A 17169-nucleotide genomic window follows, 5' to 3' on the forward strand; every position below is an offset into this window, starting at 1 on the left:
AGCGGAATGTGTTGTGATGTGTATATATAGAGACATATAGTTTTGTTGTATATTATTGTTAGACATTTTGCCTTTCATTAAACACAAGAAAGAAATATAAAAGAAAAGGGGATATAGTAATTATGTATATATAGAGACATCTAAAGGGTTAATGACTACATCTTAGTGTAACACAACCACTAGATGGTAACACTAGATTCCTGTATAAATATGAGAACTCAAAGGATCTTGGTCTCTTCGAACCAGGAGTGACTAGACAGCAGAGTGTTAGAGAGATAGATCACAGTATAGTCAGCACATGTAGTTTAAAATAATTGATACTTTATTCTGAATTACTTATTCACTAGTTATAGTTCTGTAGAGTGTGCAAACTCAATATTAATCAATTCTTCATTCATTAAATCTATTTTGCTTTAAGTTGAAGAATGGTGGTTTCTTGAGAATCACACCATTAGACCATTCTGGATATACAAAGCAAAGAGTAACGATATATTACCAAAGAGTAATATAACACCCGCCAGCATACACAACTGATAAATCCCGCCCATAATCTCGGTAGTATGTTCATCTTAACTGTCTGTATCCTTCCTGCCAGGGACAACGGCAGGGAATTCCACCTCTTCAGATCCCTCTTCACCACCTCAACCAACCTGGACAAGTTCCATTTGTGCACTGTGTTCCATTCATGTGTTATTTGTATACCCAAGTGTCCAAGTTGTGCCCTGGCCAGTTTGAACGGCAAAACTCCCAGATTTGCATTCCTTCCCTGGACAGTAACCAGAAATACCTCACACTTCAACAAATTTACCTTATATCCTAAGGACCTTCCAAATTTCCCTAACAGATTCATTATAGACTTCAGCAGGTTTGATGCGTATAATAGTAGGACGTCGGCATAGAACGATATTCTGTGCTCTCTGCCTCTTTACTCAGAGAGTGATTAGGGTGTGGAATGGACTTCCTGCTGTTATAGTGGAGTCGGACACTTTAGGAACTTTCAAGCGGTTATTGGATAGGCGCATGGAGCACACCAGAATGACAGGGAGTGGGATAGCTTGATATTGCTTTCAGACAATGCTCGGCACAACATCGAGGGCCGAAAGGCCTGTTCCTTGCTACACTGTTCTATGTTCTATGTTCCCTATGTTCCCTTAACAATACCCCTCCACTCTCTGGACTCCCAATGCCAAGGGGTCCAATCGCCAGCGCGAATAACAACGGACAGCAGGCATCCCTGCCATGTTCCACTAAGCAACCTAAAATACCCTGAATCCAACCCATTTGTCCTTACATTCGCTGGGAGTGCTGCATGTAACAACCTTATCCATGCTATAAACAATGGTGCAAACCCAAACCTCCTTAGAGTCTCAAATAGGTACCTCCATTCTACCCGGTCGAAGGCCTTCTCTGTATCCATCTATCTGTCGGTTCTGTCTTCACAAATGAGAACACAAATCAGATCCCAGAAATGTTGGAGAATGAAAGGTTTAGTGAGAGGGAAGAACTGAGGGAGATCAACATTAGTAGAGAAATGGTGCTGGGAAAACTGATGGGATTGAAGGCGGATAAAACCCCAGGGCCCGAGAATCTGCATCCCAGAGTGCTTAAGGGGGTGTCTCTGGAAATAGTGGATGCATTGGTGGTCATCTTCCGGGATTCTATAGACTCTGGAACAGTCCCTGCAGATTGGAGGGTAGCTCATGTCACTCCGATATTAAAAAAGTGAGGCAGAAAGAAAGCAGGGAATCATAGACCAGCCAGCCTAACATTGGGAGTGGGGAAAATGCTTGAATCCATTATCAAGGACTTTATAGCAGAACATTTAGAAAGCAGTGGCAGGATCAGTCAGAGTCAGCATGGATTTATGAAGGGGACTTCATGCTTGACAAATCTGTTGGAATTCTTTGAAGAGGTAACCAGTACAGCCAACAAGGGGGAACCAGTTCATCTGGTATATTTGGACTTTCAGAAGGCATTTGACAAAGTCCCGCATAAGAGATTATTCTGCAAAATTAAAGCACAGGGGATTGGGGGAAATGTATTGAGGTGGATAGAAAACGGTTGGCAGAGAGGAAACAAAGAGTAGGGATTAATGGGTCCTTTTCAAATTGGCAGGCAGTAACTAGTGGGGTACCACAGGGATCGGTGCTGGGACCCCAGCTATTCACAATATATATTAATGATTTGGATGAGGGAACAAAATATAACATCTCAAAGTTTGCAGATGATACCAAATTAGGTGGGAGGGTGAATTGTGACGAGGATGCATGGATCCTATAGCGAGATCTGGACAGGTTGGGCAGTGGGCAAACCAATGGTAGATTCAGTATAATTTGAATAAGTGTGAGGTTATTCATTTTGGAAGCAAAAACAGGAAGGCAGATTACTACCTGAATGGTTGCAAATTGGGAGAGGGGAGTGTGCAGCGGGACTTGGGTGTCCTTGTGCACCATTTGCTGAAGGTAAGTATGTAGGTGCAGCAGGCGGTAAAGAAGGCTAATGGGATGTTGGCCTTCATTGCGAGAGGTTTCGAGTATAGAAACAGGGATGTGTTGCTGCAATTGTACAGGGCCTTGGTGAGGTCACACTTGGAGTATTGTGTGCAGTTTTGGTCTCCTTATGTGAGGAAGGATGTTCTTGCTCTCAAGGGAGTGCAGCGAAGGTTTACCAGACTGATTCCAGGGATGGCGGGGCTGTCATATGAGGAGAGATAAACTAGGTTGGGATTGTTCTTGCTGGAGTTCAGAAGAATGAGGGGGGATCTCACAGAGACTTATAAAATTCTAACAGGCCTAGACAGAGTAGATGCAGGGTAGATGTTACCAATGATAGGTGTGTCCTGAACCAGGGATCACAGTCTGAGGATTCAGGGTAAACCATTTCGGACAGAGATAAGGAGACATTTCTTCACACAAAGAACATAGAACATAGAACGATACAGCGCAGTACAGGCCCTTCGGCCCACGATGTTGCACCGACATGGGAAGTCAAAAACTAAAGGCCATCTAACCTACACTATGCCATTATGATCCATATGCTTATCCAATAAACTTTTAAATGCCCTCAATGTTGGCGAGTTCACTACTGTTGCAGGTAGGGCATGGAATTCATTACCACAGGAAGTAGTTGATGCTAAAACTTTGAATATATTCAAGAGGCGGCTGGATATAGCATTTGGGGAGAATGGGATCAAAGACTATGGGGAGAAAGCAGGATTAGGTTATTAAGTTGGATGATCAGCCATGATCGTGATGAATGGCGGAGCAGGCTCGAAGGGCCAAAAGGCCTCCTCTTGCTCCTATCTTCTATGTATCTATGTATCTATGACATAATAACCTCCAGTTCTCTCCCTCTTGACAGAGTCATTACTATATTTAGCAACCGCCTAATGTTACTGGCCAGCTGCCACCCCTTAAAGAACCCAGTCTGGACCTCTGTGACCACCTACGGCACACACCTTTCTCAATGTCATGCGACCTTGGCCAATATCTTCACATCCGTATTTAGCAGGGAGATGGGTCTATAAGACTCACACTCTGGGCCTTTATCCTTTTTCGGTATCAACGAAATAGAGGCATGTGCGAGCATGGCCAGAAACTCCCCCCATGCCATCGATTCATTGTACATAGTCAGGAGATGGGGCACTAGTTCTGACAAAAACTGTTTATAAAACTCTACCGTGAATCCATCTGGCCCAAGTGCTTTCCTGATTGCATCAAGCCTATCCTCTCCATTACCTCATGCAGCCTTAGCGACTCCTCCAATCCTTGCCTCCTCCCCTCATCAACCTCTGGAAACACCAACCCATCCAAGAAAAAAAGACATTTTAAAGACACATTATCCTCCCAGTGGTTTCTAAAACTGTCAATCAAAAAGTGCAGCCTCCTTTACAACTATATAAACAACGCCAATAAAGCGGAATCCACTATTGGGGCTTACAGTTCAGCCAAGCTTTCATTATGGGATTCCAAAACATAGCTCCACAGCCTTTGTTTCTTCAGCTAAGTACATTGAAATCTTTGAAGCAGTCTGAACAGATGGCCACCTCTCTCAACAGATGGCCATCTCTCTCAACAGCTGGCCACCTGTCTCAACAGATGGTCATCTCTCTCAACTGATGGCCATCTCTCTCAACAGATGGCCACCTCTCTCAACAGATGGCCATCTCTCTCAACAGATGGCCACCTCTCTCAACAGATGGCCATCTCTCTCAACAGATGGCCACCTCTCTCAACAGCTGGCCATCTCTCTCAACAGATGGCCATCTCTCTCAACAGCTGGCCACCTCTCTCAACAGCTGGCCACCTCTCTCAACAGATGGCCATCTCCCTCAACAGATGGCCACCTCTCTCAACAGATGGCCACCTCTCTCAACAGATGGCCACCTCTCTCAACAGATGGCCATCTCTCTCAACAGATGGCCATCTCTCTCAACAGCTGGCCATCTCTCTCAACAGATGGCCATCTCTCTCAACAGATGGCCACCTCTCTCAACAGATGTCAGACTTCTTTGATTGACAGGTTAGCCATCAGGCCGGCCTGATTCAAAGTTTCTGATACTTAAATAAATACGAGTGGGTATTCTAACCTGCCAGCCTCAGCACCTTTTTAAAAATTAATTTTACAGGATGTGGGCATCAGTAGCTAAACCAGCATTTAATGCCCATCCCTAATTGCCCTTCAGAAGGTGATGGTGAGCTGCCTTCTTAAACTACTGCAGTTCCTGAGCTGTAGGTACACCCACAGTGCTGTTAGGGGAGACTTCCAGTATTTTGATCCAGTGACAGTGAAGGAACAGCAATATATTTCCAAGTCAGGATAGTGAGTAACTTGGAGGGAAACCTCTAGGTGGTGGGATTCCCAGATATCTGCTGCTCTTGTCCTTCTAGATGGTAGTTGGTTTGGAAGGTGCTGTCTAAGGAACCTTGGTGAGGTCCTGCAGTGCATCTTGTAGATAGTACACATGGGTGCCACTGTTCATCGATGGTGGAGGGGTAGCAATCAAGCTGGCTGCTTTGTCCTGGATGGTGTCGAGCTTCTTGAGTGTTGTTGGAGCTGCACTCATCCAGGCAATTGAAGAGTATTCAGTTACCCTCCCGATTTGTGCCTTGAAGATGCTTTGGGAGTGATATGATGAGTTACGTGCCACAGGATTCCGAGTCTTTGATCTTCCCTGATAGCCACAGTATTTATATGGTTAATCCAATTCAGTTTTTGGTCAATGGTAACCCCAAGAATGTTGATAGTGGGGGATTCAGTGATTGTAATGGCATTGAATGTCAAGGGGTGATGGTTAGATCCTCTCTTGTTGGAGATGGTCATTGTCTGATACTTGTGTGGCACGACTGTTACTTGCCACTTGTGACCCCAAGCCTCGATATTGTGAAGGTATTGCTGCATTTGGACATCAATTGCTTCATTATGTGAGTCATCGCAAATGGTGCAGAACATTGTGCAGTCATCAGTGAACATCCCCGCTTCTGATCTTAGGATGGCAGGGAGGTCATTGATGAAGAAGCTGAAGATGGCTGGGCCTAGGACCCTACCCAGAGGAACTCCTGCAGCAATGTCCTAGAGCTGAGATGATTGACCTCCAACCACCATAACCACCTTCCTTTGTGACAGGTATGACTCCAACCAATGGATTTTCCCCCGGATTCCCATTGACTGCAGTTTTGCTGGAGTTCCTTGATGCCATACTCAGTCAAATGCTGCCTTGATGTCAAGGGCAGTCACTCTCACCTCACCTCTGGCATACAGCTATTTTGTCCATCATTGGACCAAGATTGTAATGAGGTCAGGAGCTCAGTGGCCCTGGTGGAACCCAAACTGAGCATCTGTGAGCAGATTATTGCTAAGCAAGTGCCGCTTGATAGCACTGTTGTTGACCCCTTCCATCACTTTATTGATGATCGTGAGTAGACTGATGGGGCAGTAATTGTCCGGGTTGGATTTGTCCTGTTTCTTTTTTAAATATTTTTATTCTCCTTTTTCACATTTTCTCCCAAATTTACACCCACCAACAATAAACAATAATCAGCAACAAATATGTCAATCCTCATAACAATAACAACAATCCCATCCTCCCACCAACCCCCAAACATTAACCCGCATGTTTACATAAACAAATGACAAAAAGGAATCAGGGATCACCCATAGTCACCCTTAATACACACCTGTTTCTTGTGTACTGGAGATACCTGGGCAATTTTCCACATTGTCGTGTAAATGCCAATGTCATATTGGAACACTTGGCTAGGGGCACAGCAATTTCTGGACCACAAATTTTCAGGACTATTACCGGAATAGCCTTTGCAGTATCCAGTGTCTTCAGCCATTTCTTGATATCACATGGAGTGAACTGAATTGGCTGAAAACTGGCATCTGTGATGCTGCAGACTTCCGGAGGATAAGAAGGCGAGATGGATCATTCACTCAGCACTTCTGGCTGAAGATTGTTCGGAATGCTTCAGCCTTATCTTTTACACAAATGTGTTGAGCATCATTGAGGATGAGGATATTTGTGGAGCCTCCTCCACCAGTGGGTTGTTTCATTCACCATTCAGGGCTGGATGTGGCAGGACCGCAGAGCTTAGATCTGATCTGTTGGTTGTGACATCGCTTTGTCTATCATGTTGTTTGGCGAACAAGTAATCCCGTGTTGTAGCTTCACCAGGTTGACACCTCATTTTTAGGTATGCCTGGTGTTGCTCCTGGCATGTCCTCCTGCACTCTTCATTGAGCCAGGGTTGATCCCCTGGCTTGGTGGTAATGGTAGAGTGGGGCTATGCCAGAACATGAGATTACAGATTATGGTTGAGTACTATCAAGAAGCAGTTAAATATGGCACAGGGTGAAGGGGAACAAAGGATATGGGGGGTAAGGCAGGCTCAGACTATTGAGTTAGATGATCAACCATGGTCATAATGAGTGGTGAAGCAGGACTGCACTTAAAATACTGTATACGGTGCTGGTCTCCATGCTATAAAGAGGACGTAGATGTACTAGAGAGAGTACAACACAGATTTACGGGGATGTTGCCAGAACTGAGAGACCCCAGTTTTTGGTAAAATTGAATGGGCAATGGTTTTTTTTCCTTTAGAAAAGGTGAAGGTTTAAGGGTGACTTAATAGAGATTGCTAAAATTGTGTGTTAAATAGGGTAAATGGGGTGAGAATGTTTATTGTAAAAAGTAAAGTTGCCATAGTACCAGATGACCATAGACTGCATTCTCCTTTTGAGGGCGTGAGCTGACTGATGATGATTTAACCTGAGGATCAGGGAAGGGACAAGGCTGAGAAGGCGGGTCTTCATGAATAACCTCAGTCGGTATAGGAATTGAATCCGCACTGCTGGCTTCGCTCTGCATCACAAGCCAACTGAGCTAAACACACTTGCATGAAAACCCAAAACAAAGGATAATAAAGAGGAGACATTTCTTTACGCAGAGTGGTTAACATGTGGTATTTGAGGCAAGTAGCTTAGATGCTTTCAAAAGGAAACTAAACAAGTACATGAGAAAAAGGAGCAGAAGAATCTGCTGAAAGGCTGAGATGAGGTAGATGGAATGGGAGGAGTCTCATGTGGAGCATAAATGCCAGCACATAACAGTTGGGCCAAAAAGCCGGTTTGTGTGCTGTATATTTTATGCATTTCTGTGTCGCTTTAATAAACTCAGAAATCAAGGTGGTGTAGCAATGGGAAACACAAGTTTGCATACACAACCCAGCATTAATGACAATATCATTCTGGGTAATATTCAATATTTAACAACTTACAATTAGTGCACCTCTCCCTCCATTCATGCACTTAAATTTTGCAAATATACTGGTGATGTTTGATCTAATGGCTGACCTATTCTTACAGGAATCATGACTCACAAAGTGATTACTGTGTCCTCCAGAAGATGATAAGAGAAATGGGCAGCATGGAGGAAGTTTACAGGCGATTGGAAAAACAAAACAATCAATTGGTTAGTACTGGAATAGAATGATATGGAGGAAGCAGCCTGGGGCAATAAGATCAAACAAAATGTTGACCTGGTCACTGGGACAGTGTATAGATGCTGAGGTCTGGAGTAGTGGTCCATACATAAAATGCAGAGGTTTGGATCGGATGCCAGGACAGTGGGACTGTACAAACAACCAACACATCTGGCACAGTGGGATCAAGTTAAAGCAACAAGGATGCTTGGTATATTGAAACTATGAACATATAGAGAGTAAGGCCACACAACTAAACAGTGAGAAGGGGGAGCTAACCGGAATTTAAAATCTTGATAATTATAGAATCTTACAGCACAAAAGGCCATTCAGCCCATCATACATAATCCAGCTTTTTGAAAGAACTATACAATTCAACTATATATCCAACTTTCTTTTTAAAGTTGCTATTGAACCTGCTTCCACCACCCTCTGAGACACTACATTCCAGATCATGACGACCACTGTGTTGACTGTGACCACCTCCCCCCTGGTTCTTTAATCAAAGTACAAAGATTTACCAGGAAAAATACATTTGAAAAAACAAACCTTCTATTTCATGGCTCTCCTCATCACTTTGTCAGAGATGCAACATCTCATTGGTGCAATTGTGTTATTTGCTGCTGATGCATGGAAAGCACAAAGTACCCGAGTATGTGTGGTGTTCTTTGTGTTGCTTATTTCAAGATGGTTGGTGGAGTGTTCACAAAGACCACAAAGTAACTTTTAGTTAAACAAAGCTATGCTTTTATTTACACTACTAACTTGGATTCGACACATGCACCTTAAGAATACACAGTTGATCAAAAGCATCTAACTACACTCATCTACAGCTCATCTCACTACTGGTTTAAACTATAATCTAACCTTACTTGCACTATCTGCTCTTCTAACCTTTACTAGCAAAGTTCTGCATACACTCCTCCCCCAAGGTCCAGCGTCACTGCGTTATATAGTTGTAACTGTAGCTCTCTCTAGTGGCTACACTCAACACTACATCAATGCTGATAGTTATGACAATACCACAGTATGATCTCAGGTTTAAGGGTATCCACTGGGCTCCATACAGATTCACCTAATGTAAACTTAAATCTGAGCTTGTCACATAAATTTTGGGAAGTTGTTTTGTAAAGATTTCTAGTCTTGAGTGTGCCCACATGTATTCACCACAGAGAGGAGACCCTAAGAGTTAACACATCAAGCAGAAAGAAATGTTTGCACTGTTAGGCCTGTGTTTAATACACAGGGAGTTGCTCACTCTTGTGTATAATTCACTGGAAGCTGTCAGTGCTTTTGCTCTGTATATATGCTGACAATGCACCACATGCAAATTGGAATGTGCATTATACAGTGGGAGCTGTTGGTGCTGCTTGGTTTTTATATAATGTCCCAGACCCTCTTGGCAATGTGTATAATAGATCAGGAGCCCTCATCGCTATTTGGTCTATGCATGCTATGTAATAATCCAGGAACAGACAGTGTATAATGCACATGGTATTATTGGTAATGTCAGTCTGTATAATACACTGGCACGTGTCATTCAGCTATTCACTCTGTGTATTATAAACTGGGAGCTGTTGGCACCGTTCAGTCTGCACATATTGTTTGTTTCAATTCATGATAGGAACAGCAAAGGGAGAGTCTCCTTTTCCAGTTCAGGTTCTATGAGCAGGAGGTAAGTGAGTTTTTCAATATCTATTTTCTATCTTCTGGTACTTTATTGCTCTGATTCCCTCTTGGTTATCTCTTACCTGAGGTTTCTCCTGTACACATACACTCTCTCTGCATAGTTTATTCTGTGCATGCATGCACTCCCTAGAGTATGCCCCCTTAGCATTCATGAATGCATTTAAAGCAGATTTGTGATGTGTTTTTTGAAAGATATGCTCAGTGCCTCTTACAACTGAATAAATCAAGTATAACATGTGTTTTCTTTAGAAGAGGCACATTGGATGTAGAATACTCATTGCATTTCAATAGGATGTCGGCACGCCTCTTCCTCTTCATTCCCAGTGGTCACATGTAACACACCCTCTTCAATGTTTTCTGTAGAACAGCCTCTTAAGTCAGTGTCTGATTTTAAATGTTGTTCATTCTGAAATGGAGATTACCAGTCAGAAACAATGCCTCCAATATTTACTAGGGAGGAATTTCCATTCTGCTGGAATGAACTCCCGTTTGTAATCTAGAAATTCACGTTTCCCTGAATTCTGTCTCCCTTGGCTGAGTGTTTTTTAAAAGCAGGTTCCCCACTCAGAAGTCAACCAATTGACCGACTTGACTCCCCCTCGGACAAGAGATACTCCACAAGACACTTGTAGTCCAAGACTGGATTGGCTTCTTGTTGCTTGGGGTAGCGATCACAAGAAGCAACAGGCATGATAGGCAGTGTTTTTCAAACTATTTTTCCTGGGACTGACATTGGCTGACCTTCGCGACAAAAGCCACATTTGCTTACCTTTAATGCGAAAGGGGAGCCTGCTTGGTCCTCTCAATTTCACTTGAATCAGGTGCAAAGGAAGAGAGGACAATGGCCATATCAGGTGCAGACTTCAGCCAGTTCATTTGTGGCATCTTCATCTTTACGAAAATGAAAAATCCAATTGTGGACAAGTAGCTCCTCACGAACGGCAAAACCATACCACAAGAAATCATCTTTATACTGTGTGTTGTTCCTCGTGACTTACTAAAGCTCGTAGTCTCAAATGTGGAGAAGATGCTTTATTGTGAATTTGTTCTCTCTTCAGAGCTTTACCTACAGCTACCTCAAGTGCTACTAGCTGGTGTGTCTGTCCCTGCTACGAGTTCTGCCTTCTGTGAAGTGTGTCCTCACTTCCTGTCCCGGTCTATTTATATGGCTCTCCCGTGCTCCCTCTAGTGTTTGCTCAGTTGTATTGCATCTAGTTAACTTGTGATCACCACATCCCCCTTTTTCTCTTTACATATTTTCTGTACATCGTTAAAGAAAATTGTACATCCTGTCCCGGTGTATTTATAGCTCTCCCTCTAGTGTTTGCTCAATTGTATTGTATCTAGTCAATCTACGATCACCACATCCCCCTTTTTCTCTTTACATATTTTCTGTACATCGTTAAAGAAAATTATACAAAACAGTTACTTATGATATGCGTATCTATACAAGTGATGGTGCTATTGCATATTTTTTTACAAAGCCAATGTATTTATGAGTCCAATCTTAATAAAACATTTATGAGTCCAAACTTGATGAATTTGTTCAGTTTTTCTTTTTCTTTTTGTTGTTGATGACGTGGTGATATTGATATTGCAACTCCGTTGTGAATGTTGTTGGTGTTCCTTGTTATTTTAAGTACCCAATGCGTCATCCCGAGGTGTTTGTATGGTCACATCACTGATGTTGACTGGCATGGACTTTTTTTTTGTGCTTGTGGTATTGATTTATTATCTCATCCGCCTTGGATGCTGGTGTGCTTGCTTGTTCTGGAGCAGATGTGAGTTTGTGCGATTCGTTGTCATCCCATGGCATGTTTGTAGTCTTGTCATCGTTTTGCAGTGTGCTGTGACATTGTCCTTCATGTGCCGAGTAGTACCATTGTGTACAAGTCGTTGTTTCATTGCTGTTGTTTCTGTCGTTCCTGTCTTTGGTGTTGTCGTTGCCGTACTTGTTGCTGTTTTTGTCGTTTCTGTCTTTGGTGTTGTCGCCGTCGTTGTTCCTGACTTTGTTGTTTTCGTTGCCGTTCTTGTTGCTGTTCTTGTCGTTTCTGTCTTTGGTGTTGTCGCTATCTTTGTTCCTGACTTTGTTGTTTTCGTTGCCGTTCTTGTTGTTTCTGTCTCTGTCGTTGTCGCTATCTTTGTGCCTGACTTTGTTGTTTGTCTTGTCGCGCTTCATGTTGCTTTTGTTCTTGCTGTTGTTGTTCTCGTTTCTGCTGTGCTTCTTGCTATTGTTGTTGGTCTTGTTGCGCTTCATGTTGCTTTTGTTCTTGCTGTTGTTGTTCTCGTTTCTGCTGTGCTTCTTTTGACTTTTGTTTTTCTTGTTATACTCTATGAGTGTCCCGTGTGGATAATTTGAGTCATTGAGCATTTCGTCTCGAGAGTGGTGCGAATGATCTGATGTTGCATCGGTGCTGGTGACATCAATCATTTGTGGAGGATTTGATTCCTCATCTTTGCTTTCTTGGTGCTCCTCTTCTGGAGTCAAATTCTTCTCGATTTCATTTGACGCGGTGTCTCTGGATTCTTGGCGCTCCTCTTCTGGAGTCAAAATCTGCATGATTTCAGTTGACGTGGTGTCTCTGGACTCTTGGTGCTCCGCTTCTGGAGTTAAAATCTTCATGATTTCTGTTGATGTTGTCTCACTGGACTCCAGGTGCTCCTCTTCTGGAGTCAAAATCTGCATGGTTTCTTTTGGCGTGGTCTCTCTGGACTCCAGGTGCTCCTCTTCTGGAGTCAAAATCTGCATGTTTTCTTTCGGCGTTGTCTCTCTGGACTGTTGGGTGGCCCGACTCTGTGCTTCTGTACAGACAAGCTGAGAACTGTCAGTCTCGCTGTGATCCTGTACGTCGAGTGTGATCACCTTGTCACTGTTTTCGCTCTGTGCTTCTGTACAGACAAGCTGAGAACTGTCAGTCTCGCTGTGATCCTGTACGTCGAGTGTGATCACCTTGTCACTGTTTTCGCATGCAGTGGGTAGAGGTACATTGTCTTCTTCTTGTTCATGTGAGCTTGTTAGACTTTCATAGTCTGCTTGCGGTTGCTCAGATACGGCGGGTTGACCTTCATGGTCTTGTTCATGCATGGTGTCAGTGGTTAGATGTACGTTGTCTTCTTCTTGTTCATGTGAGCTTGGTAGACTTTCATAGTCTGCTTGCGGTTGCTCAGATACACTGGGTTTACCTTCATGGTCTTGTTCATGCATGGTGTTCGCCAGGGAGTGTTTGCTTGCATCCCTGTTGGAGTCTTTCATCACTCGCACTGTGGAGCCTGTCATCGCTCGCTCTGTGGAGTCTTTCTGTGCTCTCTGTGTGGCGTCGTCTTCGTCTTGGGTATTGCTGTCATCCAATGTATCGACGAGCTGCCATGGCATCATGGTGTTGGATTAATCTACCACGAGTAGATTCGTGTTGAACTTTGCGACCGTGTCGCTGATGCTGTGATTAGCATATCCGACTGACTCAGCTATGTCTGAGAGGTAATCTTCGAAAAACAAATCATCTTTTGTTGTTTCGGAATTCTTTTTGTTCTCTTCACTTTGGGTGGTGCAGACTGCTTTTTTCAGGGTGTTGTGCAAGTTGTTTTTAACTGTTGGTTTAAGTTCAGGCGTTTTTCTGTGTTCTGAGGCAAGAAAATTTGCTTTTACCACTTTAAGTGTCTTGTTTTCAATTTTCGGGCATTTCCCTTTTAAGTAGGCGTGGTCGGGATGCTCAGACGTCATGACGCCACGCGTAGGAATGAATTGTGCATGCGCAAATCGGCCTTCCTCCTTCACTGTGCGGTTTTGTGTCCATTGCGCATGCGCGGCTTGCGCATGCGCATAACGATCCGCGACCAAAACTTTGAGACTGCGCATGCGCGGCTTGCGCATGCGCATAATGATCGGCACCGTGACCTTTTTTAAACTGCGCATGCGCGGCTTCCGGTTCCGGCGCATGCGCAGACGCAATTTGTAGTTTTTTGCTTGCCCGAGACTGCAAAATGTGCTCCGACGCCATTTTATCGCGGATCTCAGCGTTTTTTCTTTCTAAAAGTTGTAAGTTACCTTTTCTTTCCGATCTGGACTGGATTTCAGCATTTTGGCTTTGTGAAAAATTCATGTTATTTCTTCTTTTTGATCTGTACTTTTCATTCGCGATTTCTTGTTCTTTTCGTGATGTTTTAAGTTTTGCATCACTCAGTCTCTGTGCAGTTTGGCCTCTGAGCATGCCTTGCTGTGCAAATTCCTTACAGTACTCTTCGAATTTGTTTAGTATCGTTTGTAAGCTGTTTCTGTCTTCACCTTTTGAGTATTTAAATCCATTATAAACTTTCGTAGCTTCATGTCCTTTGATGAGAATTGCTATTTTAATTTCGTCTGAGGCTGCTGCTGCATCATATGCTATGATACCGTAACCGAACCATTGTTTAAACGTTTCCCAGACACTTTTTACATTTCCAGTCGTGTCCAGCTAAAGTGGGAATCCAAGGCACTTCCTCCCATCAGCGATGTCTTCCCAAGTCGAATGTCCAGTAGGAGATTTCCATGCCATTTTGTTCTTTCTGTGTCTGCCACTGAGTTGTCCTGTAGTAAGCGTCTGAAGCCACTCCTGGGTACAATGTGTTGTTCCTCGTGACTTAATAAAGCTCGTAGTCTCAAATGTGGAGAAGATGCTTTATTGTGAATTCGTTCTCTCTTCAGACCTTAACCTACCTACCTCAAGTGCTACTAGCTGGTGTGCCTGTGCCCTGCTACGAGTTCTGCCTTCTGTGAAGTGTGTCCTCACTTCCTGTCCCGGTCTATTTATATGGCTCTCCCGTGCTCCCTCTAGTGTTTGCTCAGTTGTATTGCATCTAGTTAACTTGTGATCACCACATACTGCTTTGTTCTCGAGTTAAGTTTCTGCTTTGTAGGCTGTTGACCGAAGGCCCGAGAGCTGTGTGCAGAGCGAACACTGGCACTGCTCTGTCCTGCCCTGGACCGTCCTGAGAAGCTCTGTCGAGCAGTTTCTGTTGCGATATCCTATCCAATAGATAAACTGCCTATTTGAGTCTGTGGCCGTCTCTTACTTTGCAGAAAACCATTCATCTTCACAGTTCACTTTCCTTGTTTGCCAGCAGCTGGAAAATGGAAGCAACATTGCTCCGTGATTTGGCACCAAAAGCACATATCTGGAGGGTGCTTAATGTCAAGTGTGCGTGCAGGGCGTGTGACCTGCTCTCTGCTGCTGCTTCTTTCTGGAAAACTTCACACGGCCTAATTTATTTTCATTCAAAAGGCGGCAGCGGCCGCCATTCTCTTTTTTTGTTACTTGCAATATATTTTTTATTTTGGACAGGTAGACAGCAGACACCGCACATAACCAATAGTAAAGAGCATTATTTCAGCTGGTATCGCAATCTAGCTTTAAAAATCCATTATTTTTCCAGAATGCAATTTCATTATAATTCACGTCAAAATGCAAAAATGGGAAATTTCTTCAAGATAGCAATTTCGAGTCATGACACCGAAGTTTCATGCTCGAAAAGATACAACTCTGATGCCTGCATTCTCCAAGTATTATGCTCTCCTGCGTGAATACCAAAATAAGCGATACACTTTTCAGGGTTCATGTCATTTTACACCAAAGCTCAGTTTATATCACAAGAGGCAAGTCCTTATTTTCAAAATGCGACCTCAGATACTAAAATATAATGTAAAAAGCCATGGACACAACTCCTGAGAATAACCACGTTAACTGTCATTTCTGAGCCCGCCGCTCAGTGCGGTTACCAAATCCACCCCCCCCCCCCCCCCCCAAATAAAACCTGGTGCCCAGTAACCCCCAAAAACCAAACCACAAACCAGGGGCTGGGTCTCACCTCCGACGTCTCAGCAGATAAACTGTCAAGCCTGCTCAAGCCCAATTTCCCTGGATAAATCATCAAGAGGAGTCACATTCTGGGGGTGGGGTGCAGCACAAGGAGCCTCGGGCGCAGGTGCACCAGGAATTGGATCAAAATACTCACAAGGGGGCGATCTTCCACCTGATCATGGGGTAGGAAGCGGCCTCGCCTCCCCCCTCAATCACCGGGTCTCACTCACCCAGAGTGCCCAGCACAACACCTCCCGGACACCAGCGGACACTCGGACATCCCCACGCAAACCGGAGGTGAGCCCTGAGCCACGGACATTTAAGTTTCTCTCTCCACCCAGCTGACCATCCCCCATTGCTGACCTACCCTCTCCACCGACGTCACGGACATTATCAAAGTGGACCACCATTCTCAAAGTAAAAGCCGGGCGCTCCTCCTCCAATCGGGGCCAACACAGGAACAGCACGCCCGATCTTTCCACGACCCTCCCGACAACCGCCTGCGATCCCGCCTTCCTCCCCCATATCCCTCAATTCCTTTAGCCCCAAGACCTATATCTAATTCCTTCCCCATTCATACCTCTCCATACCTCTCCATCATACCTCTCCATTCACCTGAGGCAGGAGCAGTGCTCCAAAAGCTTGTGTTTGAAACAAACCTGTTGGACTTTGACCTGGTGTTGTAAGACTTCTTACTGTGCTCACCCCAGTCCAATGCCGGCATCTCCACATCATAATTCCTTCTTGAAATTACACAATGTTTTGGCCTCAACTACTTTCTATGGTGGTGAATTCCACAGATTCATCACTCTCGGTGAAGAAATTTCCCCTCACCTCAGTCCTAAAATGTTTATCCCTTATCCTCAAACCATGACCCCTAGTTCTGAACGCCCCCACCCTTGGGAACATTCTTTCCAAATCTACCCTGTCTAATCCTGATAGAATTTTGAATGTTTTCTATGAGATCTCCTCTCACTCTTCTAAACTTCAGTGAATATAATCCTAACCGACTTAGTCTCTCCTCATAGACAGTCCTGCCATCACAGGAATCAGGTTGATAAGCCTTTGTTGCACTCCCTCCATAGCAAGAACATCCTTCCTAGATAAGGACACCAAAACTCCAGGTGTGACCTCACCAGTGTCCTATACAATTGCATAAAACATTCCTATTCCTGTACTCAAATCCTCGCGCTATGAAGGCCAATATACCATCTGCCTTCTTTACTGCCTGCTGTACCTGCACGCTTACTTTCAGCAGAAGACACCAAGGTCTTGCTGAGTATCCGCCTCTCTCAATTTACACCTATCCAAATGTGGGGGCAGAGGGGGCGCTGGATCCGGCGGGTGCAAGGTGCCGGAGAGATACGGTGACCTGACGGCCGTCAGGGAACTCGACGAAGGCGTACTGGGGGTTGGAGTGGAGCAGGCGCACCTTTTCAACAAGGGGGTCGGTTTTGTGCGCCCTGACGTGTTTTCTCAGAAGTATGGGGCCCGGCGACCTCAGCCATGCCGGAAGTGAGACCCCCATGGTAGTGCCCCTGGAAAAAATGAAGAGCCTCTCGTGAGGGGTCTGATTGGTCGCTGTGCATAAGAGGGACCTAATAGCGTGGAGTGCGTCTGGGAGGACTTCCTGCCACTGGCAGACTTGGAGCTTTCTAGACCGG

At 44.4% G+C, this 17169-nt stretch overlaps 1 protein-coding gene across 5 annotated transcripts in view; it reads left to right on the forward strand.

Annotated features, from left to right (window-relative positions):
* The window catches only part of LOC119971437, a 104573-nt gene that overhangs the window by 54531 nt on the left and 32873 nt on the right, over positions 1-17169 (forward strand). For 4 of the 5 annotated variants that reach the window (XM_038806964.1, XM_038806968.1, XM_038806963.1 and 1 more), the window contains 2 exons: positions 7867-7972; positions 9607-9657. In XM_038806964.1, the coding sequence (XP_038662892.1) occupies positions 7867-7972; positions 9607-9657 (157 nt within the window). The remainder of the gene's footprint in view (positions 1-7866; positions 7973-9606; positions 9658-17169) is intronic. The other variant, XM_038806965.1, reaches the window with a different exon arrangement.

The sequence above is a fragment of the Scyliorhinus canicula genome, chromosome 9 (genome assembly GCF_902713615.1).
Source record: "Scyliorhinus canicula chromosome 9, sScyCan1.1, whole genome shotgun sequence".
NCBI lineage: Eukaryota > Metazoa > Chordata > Chondrichthyes > Carcharhiniformes > Scyliorhinidae > Scyliorhinus > Scyliorhinus canicula.